Genomic DNA, 11,425 nt, shown 5'->3' with positions numbered 1-11,425 from the left:
TTCATAGCATTAAGAGAAATACTTTGCAATCAGTATTTTAGTGTATATTGTGTGTACGGTATTTACCATATATTTATATATATATATTTACCATATGTTTATATATATCTCTCTAATGTTCACTCTGGTATTTAAACCTATATACCTGTATCTCAATTAAACTATCTTGTGATATAGTGCGGTATTCTTATGAATAATGTCCATTCTGGTATTTAAACCTATATACCTGTATCTCACTTAAAGTATCGTGTTATAGTGGTATTCTTATGATGAATGTCCATTCTGGTATTTAAACCTATATACCTGTATCTCAATTAAAGTATCGTGTTATAGTGCGGTATTCTTATGAATAATGTCCATTCTGGTATTTAAACCTATATGCCTAATTCTCAATTGAAGTTTTTTTTTTTGCTGTGGTATTCTTGTGAATAATGTTCCCTCTTGTATTCGAACCTATAAATCTAAATATCAATTAAAGTAATCTTTTTGCAGTGGCATTCTTGTGAATAATGTTCACTCTTGTATTTAACCCTATAAACCGAAATCTTAATTAAAGTAATCTTTTTCCAGTGGTATTCTTGTGAATAATGTTCACTCTTGTATTTAAACCTATAAACCGAAATCTCAACTGAAGTATTTTTTTGCTGTGGTATTCTTGTGAATAACGTTCACTGTTGCATTTAAACCTATAAACCTAAATCTCAATTGAAGTATTTTTTTGCTGTGGTATTCTTGTGAATAATGTTCACTATGGTATTTAAACCAAACCTAAATCTCAATGAAGGTATTTTTTTTTACAGTCATACTTTTTTGATTAATAAGCGTGCCAAAGGTTATGAGATGAAAGCAGGAGCATGTGTTGAGAGGGAAAAAATAGATCAGCCATGATTGACTTACAGAATACTTAACCCGTCTATATTTGTATTTCTATGGCAACTTCATAGCATTAAGAGAAATACTTTGCAATCAGTATTTTAGTGTATATTGTGTATACGGTATTTACCATATATATATATGTATATATATATATATATGTTTATATATATATCTTTCTAATTTGTTAACGTTGGTCCATAAATATGTGCATTTATTGAGCCCTTTTCACAAACTGGATGGATAGCACCATTCTGTTTTATAAAGTCGGTCCAAACATGGACGAAAAGACTACAGGACAAGCATGTAGCTGTGAACAAGCATATCATCATTGAGCCACTGCGCATTGCATTCAAGAGGTGAGATCAGATTAATTTCTCTTTACATTAAAGCAGCATTTGACATAATCATGATATCAACGAGCCCTATGTTGAGAAGAATGTGCTTGGACTTGTTGTCATGGAAGATTTCATTTTGTTATATCTGTCCCTCATAGAAGAGCAATGGATCAGGCAGTGGTGTGCGTGTAATTTCCTAGAGGCTTTGTTGGTGAAAGAGACAGTGGATCCTGTTGGACTGTTCCCAGGGATGTTTGCCACAGACATTTGGGAGATGATTTAATCACAAGAACTCTGAAACAAACACCAAGATCTGCTTGGCTAAAGAGGACACTCCCCTTCTGATCCATTATTGACAGCCAAAGTCTCCATCTCACCGCCCTCATCCACCTCTGTATGGACCTTGTGTCTGCCAAAATGTCAGGATAGAGATGATGTGTTCTTTGTAAAGATTTTTCTCATGCAGCTGCATAACAAGGATCAGGCTGTTCCCGGAGATAAACATCAACTATTACTGGAAGATATTTAACTTAATGAAAGATAACAAAAGAGAAGAGAGACAAGAGACTGTAAATGCTGGAATTCTGGGCAGTAAAACAAAGTGCCTGAAGAACTTAATGGGTCAGGCAGTATTTGTGGAGAAAAATGGACAGATGATCATAAATGAAATTTTCCCGATCAGATATTGGTGACGAGGATGGTTCTTTAGTGAGTGGAACCAGGGCTAGGATTGTGGTACCACCACTGACCCAGTAGCACAGTGAGGCAACTTCCACTACTACTCACTCTGAGTTATCTATTTCTATTTTTCCCCATTCCCTGTTATCCTTCCCTCTGCTTCTACATTTCAATCCTCACCTTCCTTGTCAGATTCCAGCGTCTGCAGCCATTGTCTTCTCTAACTAGCACCTCCAGCCTTGGCGCTGGTGTCTACCCTTCTCTCCCCCTCCCGACTCGGGCAATTCAACCCCTCCTTACTTGGATCCACCTTTCACCTGTCTGCTTATCCCACCCTTTCCCCTGACCTCCACCAATCAGCTCTCTCTCCCTTATTACAGTCTACTACAATCTAAGGTTCCGACCCAAAATATTGTCTATCTATTTTCCTCCACAGATGCTGCCTGACTCTTTGTGTTTTGTTTTTCTGCACAATATTACAGCATAGATAGGTGTTGAACACTGCCTCGGCCATCACGGGTACCGACCTCCCCACCATCGAAGAGATCCACAGAGTCGCAGCGTCAAAAAGGCAGCCAGCATCATCAGAGACCCACACCATGCTCTCATTTCACTCCTGCCATCAGGAAGAAGATATAGGAGCATGAAAACTGTAATGTTCAGATTCAGGAGCAGCTTCTTCCCAACAACCATCACGCTATTAAACACAACAATCTTCAAATAAGCTCAGAACTACATCGATTTTGGGGGGGGGGCTTTGCTTTTGTCTTTCCACTATTATTGCTTGTTTGTTTTTATATACTGAACTTTTGTTGTTGTTTATTAAAGTGTTTACAGAGTACTATGTTCACATATGTTCACACATGCTGCTGCAAGTAAGATTTTCATTGTTCCGTAGTTTTTTCTACAGTTTTTCTGCAGTTCCTAAGATAGACACAAAAACCTGGAGTAACTCAGTGGGTCAGACAGCATCTACAAGATACAAGATACATTTAATTGTCATTTGGACCCCTTGAGGTCCAAACGAAATGCCGTTTCTGCAGCCATACATTACAAACACATAGACCCAAGACACAACATAATTTACATAAACATCCATCACATTGCTGTGATGGAAGGCCTAATAAATTTACTCTGGAGAAAAGAACATTTTGTCTGCAGTTCCTACACATTTTGTCTGCTTCGATTTACTAGTTTCTAAGTGCCTTGTTGTTGCACGCCTTCACACATTGCCACCACTACCACAGTCACCCCCAAAGATACTAGAGGAGCTCCTCTATAATCTTTGGTCACCCCTTGTTTCCCGCCTCTAGTTTGAATGGGGCAGCCACATGGCCCGCCGGGCAGGCTGACCCCGATGTGACCAATGGGAGCGCTGGCTTGAGGAGCGTTGCTTGACAGCGGGCGATGCTGCCGGTGCAACCAAACATGACGCACGCCTAGTCCCGCCCACATCCCGGGACCGGATTGGACGGTGCCGGGGGGCGACCCGCCACGTTGGAGACGCCCTGCGCCGCGATTGGCCCAAGCCGGCGTCAATCAGGTTCCCGACGTCAAGTTTGGATGCGCAGCTGTCAATGGCCGAACGCTGTTTGTTATTGTAACCCGGGGGGGGGGATTTCGAAAAAAACAACGATTTATCTCCCCATTTATAAGGTAAAAATCTATATTTATGTAAGCTTAAAGGTACAACAACGGAGAGGAAATGTTCAAGGAGCCGAGGAGCGAGGGCCGGAGGCGGCGCGAGTATTTGGCGCCCGGGATGAAAGCCGCGTTGCTGGGCGGCGGCGACGGGTGTGAGAGGAGCGGGCAGCACAAGGCTGGAGCCGGCGCCGAGACCCGGGACAGGCCGGGGCCTAAACTGGGGCCTGGAGGAGACGAACGCGAGAGATCTGGCAGCGGTAGCTCGGGATCCTCGTATGGGGGCAAGAGCAAGAGCCTGGCGGGCAGCGGCAGTTCTAAGGTGGGTGCACCCATTGTGTGTGTCTCTATCCCTCTCTGTCTGTGTGTGTGTGTGTGTGAATAATCAGTTATAATTCAACGCACACGCTTTAATTTTCACCTTCAATCTACACCTTACCCTGAGTAATTTCAAGACGAATAAATACAACCCAACCGGAACCGGTTGGGTTGTATTTATTCGTCTTGAAATTAGGGGAACCCTTTCTTCTATCGTGATGCAACCACAATGGACTTCACAAATCGTTGTAATCAATCTCCGTCAATTAGCCGACAGGCCTATTAAAAAAATCTGTGATGATAGTTTTAAATATTAGAGGTCCAAACTGGACTGTCTCTCCTTTTGGGCCCTTTGTCAAACGGTCAATTTCACAAGCGGATCTCACATCCCACTACGTGCATGGGTTTCATTTTTGAATCGCAAATTATTTTGCACCCTTTGTCTCAAAACATCACTGCAGTCTTTGCCATTGAAGATGCGAATACGATTTTATTGTATCTCCTGGTTCTCTCTCCCCATCCCCTCGACTCTTTTGCCATATTTCAGTGTTACAGTCTAGTGGTCTCATTTTATGTCTGAATTGAATATTAACCCCACCTGCTTTGTTTTATCTTCCAAATTTGCAAAACTATCTTAAGGCTGCCTAGGTGATCTACCCTGATCAATGTCTTTATTGGCACGTTTAATTTAAATCTACCCTGGTTCCTAGTGGATTAAAAAAAATAGTTTTACAATCCTATTATGTTTGTTTTAATCTGGAAAAGAGAAAAGTGACAGCTTTTGATAATACTTTTAAATACAATTTTATTTTGTCTGTAATGGCTTTGGAAAACTAGCAAAATGTTTATCTCTGGTTTAAACGTATCCTTGTTTTAGATGTAATTTTGGATCCAAATTTTGGATATAATCATGGCATGCCTCATCTGTGACTTGTATCCTACACTAGGGAACGTGAAGTGGAGCCCCACCATCCTCTATAAACTTGAGATCATGTTACTCTATTGCTTTGTTCCAACATAGACGAAGGATTGCTTCGCCCATCATCCCAGTAGATGCTGTTCTATATAAGTTCCTGGTTAATGAGCACTTTCTCTTAAAAAATATATCTATTTTCAAACATCCTATCTGCCCAATTATCAATACCATATATTGCAATCCAGTTTTAGCTGCTTCTTCAACCTTAAAGTTAGTAGTCTCCTTTTGCTATCAAGGCCTATTTTACTGAATGGCTTTCCTAAACCTCTGTAACTCTGCCTCTCCATCTTGAGGATGTTCCTTAATATTTGGGTACCTATCCTAATATCTCCTTATGTAGCTTGGTGTCATTTGTTTGTCTGATAATAATCCCATAGAACATGTTAAAGTTTTGCAGCATTAACAGTGGTATCTAAACCATAAGTGATTGTTATTGCAACAATGGAAAAATGAAAGATAACCTTACATGAATTAGTACGTTAATAATCACAATGTGAGAGCATTCAACAGGTGTTTCGTATAGTGTTTCTGTATAGACTTTCAATGCATAATCTGCTGGAATATGGATTGGGTTGCAAACTAAATTACAATATCTGAATATACATTTGAATGTCCTTTTGCTTTTCCATCATCCAGAGAAGTACATACATTTATGACAGAACAACCACGTTCGAGAGTCAAGAGGGTTTCATTGTTATTTCTCCCGAAATGAATGAATGAAATTCTTACTTTCAGCAGCACAATAGATATGTAAACATCATACTCAGTTGACATCATAGTAAGTAACAAACATTTCAACATACAAAAACAAACAAATAATACAATTACAAAAACATTTCAGTTTCCAGGATTTTGTTTACATTCATTCTTAGATACACTAGCCACCTACCAGGATCTCGCTCATGGCTAACAATTATGCATACATCTCTGTTGGGGCTCCTGCAGTTTTTTCTCCAGCTTCCCACATTGTTGTAGGAAATGGTTGATCAGGCCCCAGAGATTTATCTACCTTCAAATGTTTTAAGATATCCAGCATCTCTTCTGCAAATATCCCCAAGACATCCTAATTAACTTCCAATTTCCCAGTTTTACACAGTGATAAAAAAACAGGCAAAACATACATTGAGGACATTGCCCATCTCCTGCAACTCCAAACATAGATGTCTAATTGAGTAATCAAAGGCCCTATTCTCTCCCTGGTACTCTTTTCCTTTTAATATAGTACAAAAGACATTATATAGTACAAAATTCTACTTATTCTTCCTTTAATATCCTTCTTAAGAGTACTCTGCATCCTCCTACACAGGCTGTCACGGTGGTGCAGCGGTAGACTTGTTGCCTTACAGAAAATGCAGTGCCGGAGACCTGGGTTTGATCCTGACTACGGGTGCTGTCTGTACAGAGTTTGTACGTTCTCTCTGTGATCTGCGTGGGATTTCTCAGAGATCTCCATTTGCCTCCCACACTCCAACGATTTGTAGGTTAATTGGCTTGGTAAATGTAAAAATTGTCCCTAGTGGGTGTAGGATAGTGTTCATGTGCGGGGATCGCTGGTCGGCCGGTTGGCGGAAGGGCCTGTTTCCGCGCTGTATCTCTAAACTAAACTAAACTAAACTCCTCCAGGATTCACTTGATCCCAGCTGCTCACACCAATCCTACTCATCATTTTTTTTTCTGAGCAGAGCCTCAATCACTTGCTTCTGATGTAATTATGTGCTCCAATCAAGAGTGGGACTTTGACCTATAATTGCCTGCCCCTAATCACTGGAGTCTGGTCACTGGAACTGGATTATTGTTGCTTTCTGTTGACTGCTGCATTTTGAACCGAAATCATGTGCATCTCCTGCTGCTTACACTTGCTTTGAATTACAAGTACAAATTTTTGGCAGGGAGAGAGTAGATTTAAGGAAATGGTAGAAATATTCAGTGAACATCTTATTGCTGGCATCTCTGCTTGAGAAAGTAAATAATAGGCATTGGGCATGGGAGCTTATTTACTTCTCAGTCAGTCCAAATTGCTAAATTCCCTTTGTTTGCTGGGTATAAGGATCTATTGTGAACACAATTTGTGACCAACACAGCTTGTGGGGCAAATTATCTTATGGGTTTATAGTATGTTACAGACGGATCTAACATGAAGCGCACAATTTAGCTTGATCCTTCCAATGCAATTCAATTGCATTGCTGTAATTTTTTAGTGCATTGCTGTGAAACTGAGTTTGTCATTTCAGATGTAGAAACCAAGAACTGCAGATGTTGGTTTACAAAAAGAGACAAAGTGCTGGAGTAATTCAGTGAGTCAGGAAACATCTGTAGAGAGCATCTGGGTCAGAACTTTTTTTCAGATGTCATTTCAGATGGATGTTGAAAAATTCAAGGTCCTGGCCAGCATTTATCCTACTTCTGCTAACTAAAACAGATAAGCTTTTTGTGAAAACTTTGTGTTGAAAGTGATTAATTCATTATATTTTTGAAGGAGTTTTCATTGGGGACCATCATGTGAAAAATGGAAAGAAGTGTCCTGTTGATTTACAGTAGCAGGGATACATTTGAAGCAGTGTTGTGTTGGTCTCATTGATCTTGGAATTGTTGGTACTAACACTGGATTTCTCAATTGCCATAGTGGAATCGCTTGTTTTGGATCTTTATATGATCATTTATAATCATTGTTTATCAGCATTTACAATTTAATTAGTTGATTGAGAAATAGTTATTGGCCTGAAATGAAACTTGGCGTACTGTGCATGTTGTTCCATTGTTTAAAAAGGGTTCTAAGAGTAAACCTAGCAATTATAGACATGTTAGTTTGACTTCAGTGGTGGGCAAATTAATGGAAAAGATACTTAGAGATAATATATATAAGCATCTGGATAAACAGGGTCTGATTAGGAACAGTCAGCATGGATTTGTGCCTGGAAGGCCATGTTTGACTAATCTTCTTGAATTTTTTGAAGAGGTTACTAGGGAAATTGACGAGGGTAAAGCAGTGGATGTTGTCTATATGGACTTTAGTAAGGCTTTTGACAAGGTTCCTCATGGAAGGTTGGTTAAGAAGGTTCAACTGTTGGGTATAAATGCAGGAGTAGCAAGATGGATTCAACAGTGGTTGAATGGGAGAAGCCGGAGGGTAATGGTGGATGGTTGTTTGTCGGGTTGGAGGCAGTTGACTAGTGGGGTGCCTCAGGGATCTGTGTTGGGTCCTTTGTTGTTTGTCATGTACATCAATGATCTGGATGAAGGTGTGGTAAATTGGATTAGTAAGTATGCAGATGATACCAAGATAGGGGGTGTTGTGGATAATGAAGAGGATTTCCAAAGTCTACAGAGTGATTTAGGCCATTTGGAAGAATGAGCTGAAAGATGGCAGATGGAGTTTAATGCTGATAAATGTGAGGTGCTACACCTTGGCAGGACAAATCAAAATAGGACGTACATGGTAAATGGTAGGGAATTGAAGAATACAGTTGAATAGAGGGATCTGGGAATAACTGTGCATAGTTCCTTGAAGGTGGAATCTCATATAGATATGGTGGTAAAGAAAGCTTCTGGTATGCTAGCCTTTATAAATCAGAGCATTGAGTATAGAAGCTGGGATGTAATGTTAAAATTGTACAAGGCATTGGTGAGACCAAATCTGGAGTATGGTGTACAATTTTGGTCGCCCAATTATAGGAAGGATGTCAACAAAATAGAGAGAGTAAGAGGAGATTTACTAGAATGTTGCCTGGGTTTCAACAACTAAGTTACAGAGAAAGGTTGAATAAGTTAGGTCTTTATTCTCTGGAGCGCAGAAGGTTAAGGGGGGGACTTGATAGAGGTCTTTAAAATGATGAGAGGGATAGACAGAGTTGATGTGGACCAGCTTTTCCCTTTGAGAATAGGGAACATTCAAACAAGAGGCCATGATTTCAGAATTAAGGGACAGAAGTTTAGGGGTAACATGAGGGGGAACTTCTTTACTCAGAGAGTGGTAGCGGTGTGGAATGAGCTTTCAGTGGAAGTAGTGGAGGCAGGTTCGTTGGTATCATTTAAAAATAAATTGGATAGGCGTATGGTTGAGAAGGGAATGGAGGGTTATGGTATGAGTGCAGGCAGGTGGGACTAAGGGAAAAAAAGTTGTTCGGCACGGACTTGTAGGGCCGAAATGGCCTGTTTCCGTGCTGTAATTGTTATATGGTTATATGGAAACTTCAAAAGAATAAGTAATAAAGGACATGCAGGAAAGGAACATCGGTGAAGTTTTTTGACTGTGTTGATTGTATCATTGCTGATGTCCTTTGATATTTGTTTTGCATTTTCTATTCATAGAAATAATTTGGGATTCAATTTTGGTCACACAGCTATCGGAAGGATGTTGTTAAGCTGGAAAGAGTGCAGAGAAGATTTATGAGGATGCAGCCAGGACTTGAGAGCCTGAAATATCGGCAAAGGTTGGACAGACTAGGAGTTTGTTCCTTGGAGTGCAGGAGGATGAGGGGTGATCTTGGAGGTGTATGAGATCATAAGGGGAATAGATGGGGTGAATGCACAGTCTTTTGCCCAGAGGAGGGGAATCAAGAATCCGAGAATGGAGGTTTCAAGTGAGAGGGGAAATATTTAATTGGAACCCGAGGGTAACTCTTTCACACAAAGCATGGTGGGTATATGGAACAGCAGAGGTAGTTCAGGTAGACACTAAAACACCATTTAAAAGACATTTGGACAGGTACATGGATAGGAATTGGAATACTTTATTGTCACAGTGAAATTCTTTGCTTACATACCCAAGGTTTGTAAATAGTCACCACAAAAACAGCGCTGTTACAAAGTATCTCGTGCCGACTCTCCCTTTGTTCTTTCCCCCCCCCCACCCTCTCCCCCTCCCTCACAGCGGTCCAAGCCGGATAGGAAAGGTATAGAGGGATATGGACCAAACGCGGGCAGGTGGGACAAGTGCAGACAGAGCATCTTGATCGACATGAACAAGCTGGGCCGAAGGGCCTGTTTCCATGCTTTATTACTATTCGGACTGAGATAGACATGAAATGCTGGAGTAAGTCAGTGGGTCAGGTAGCAATTCTGGAGAAAAATAATAGATGACATTTCAGGTCGGAACCCTTTTACAAACTGAAAGTACATCTTTTTTGTAAACCAGCATCTGCAGTTTCTTGTTTTTACTCTAAAGTTAATCTTTTTTTATAAGCATGTTATTTGTGCATGAATCTTAGGATGCAGGGTAGCTTGGTTAGTATGCTAATTAATTAAGATAAAATGCTGGAGTAACTCAGCGGGACAAGCAGCATCTCTAGATAGAAGGAATGGGTTAAGTTTCGGGTTGAGACTCTTCTTCAGACTGAATCGGAGGGGGAGGGGGGGGGGAGGGAGATACAGAGATAAGGAAAAGTAAGGTGTGAAAACAAGACAAATTGGATGGAGATCAAGGAAAATGTAGAATCGATCATTGTTAGCCAGGAGAAGGTAAGAACAAAGCAAACAGATATATAATGTAAACAAGGACAGTCAGACTAGTTGGAGAACTGGGAAGGGGGAGGGATAGAGAGAGGGAAGGCAAATGTTACTTGAAGTTTAGTTGCGCATGTTAAATTTGGAAGGCAAATTTAATTTATTAAATAATAACCCTTTGAAATACTAATCATTGGTTGGGGTCGGTCATTGGGTGTTTCGGGTCTTTCAACATCAGACACCCTCACCCAGGTGACCCAGCCGTGGTTGATCAGACCAGGACGTGTTCAGGTGGCATTCGCTCCTCCCCATGGACCTCCTCTCCTGATCCAGAGCCATCTAGAGGCTTTCTCCGCTGCCTCTGTGGTGTTCTTGATGGTTCTTCTTCTCTCCATTCCGTTGATGCCCAGTGCACTCAAGGCTTTGTAGAGTGATTGCCCTGCAAAACCCCTGCAGCCAACCTCGATGGGCAGACACCTTGCCTCCCAGCCCTGCTTACGGCAGTCTATGACCAGCTCTTTGTACTTGGTCATCTTCCTCTCGTGGGCCTCCTCCAGACAGTCCTCCCTCTGCACTGTCAGTTCCAACAAGACAATGTTTTTGGTCGCCTCTGAGACCAGGAGGATGTCTGGCCTCAGGGTGGTTGTGGCAATGTGCTGTGGGAACTTCAGCTGTTTCACCAGATCTACAGAAAGCTGCCAGTCCTGCCAGGACTGGCAGCTTTCTGTAGATCTGGTGAAACAGCTGAAGTTCCCACAGCACATTGCCACAACCACCCTGAGGCCAGACATCCTGACGGATTCCTGACGGATTCCTGGCTGCTGTGGTTCTTGGCAGTTGCACTCCGGCCTTCATGAAGGTGATCATCTGGGTGGTGAGGCGTCCTCGTCTGCAGCTGCTGATCAAAGTCATCAAAGATTATAATGGTGGAGCAATGCAGGAATAACCTCTCTTTAGAGTGTCAAATACACTCAAATTGTGTGGGCAAATCTGCAGATCAGTTATAATTCAAGAAGCATGCAGGACGGAAGGTCACATTGTCTGTGTTTCTTTCCAAAAAGAACTTCTGTTTGTATCATTAGGAGAAAGCTGACGTGGTTGGACAACTGAGCAGGATGAAAAGAGGTCTATTTTTGTTCAGTCAGATGATCATCTCATT

At 41.3% G+C, this 11,425-nt stretch overlaps 1 protein-coding gene across 3 annotated transcripts in view; it reads left to right on the top strand.

Moving 5' to 3' along the window:
• The first annotated feature begins 3,441 nt into the window (after positions 1-3,441).
• The window catches only part of scaper (S-phase cyclin A-associated protein in the ER), a 234,954-nt gene continuing 226,970 nt past the window's right edge, over positions 3,442-11,425 (top strand). For all 3 annotated transcript variants that reach the window (XM_055662538.1, XM_055662537.1, XM_055662536.1), the window contains exon 1: positions 3,442-3,852. In XM_055662538.1, coding sequence (XP_055518513.1) covers positions 3,595-3,852 — 258 coding nt within the window. In that variant the 5' untranslated portion in view covers positions 3,442-3,594. The remainder of the gene's footprint in view (positions 3,853-11,425) is intronic.

The sequence above is a fragment of the Leucoraja erinacea genome, chromosome 36 (genome assembly GCF_028641065.1).
Source record: "Leucoraja erinacea ecotype New England chromosome 36, Leri_hhj_1, whole genome shotgun sequence".
Lineage (NCBI taxonomy): Eukaryota > Metazoa > Chordata > Chondrichthyes > Rajiformes > Rajidae > Leucoraja > Leucoraja erinaceus.
This window is presented reverse-complemented; position numbering and strand designations above follow the sequence as displayed.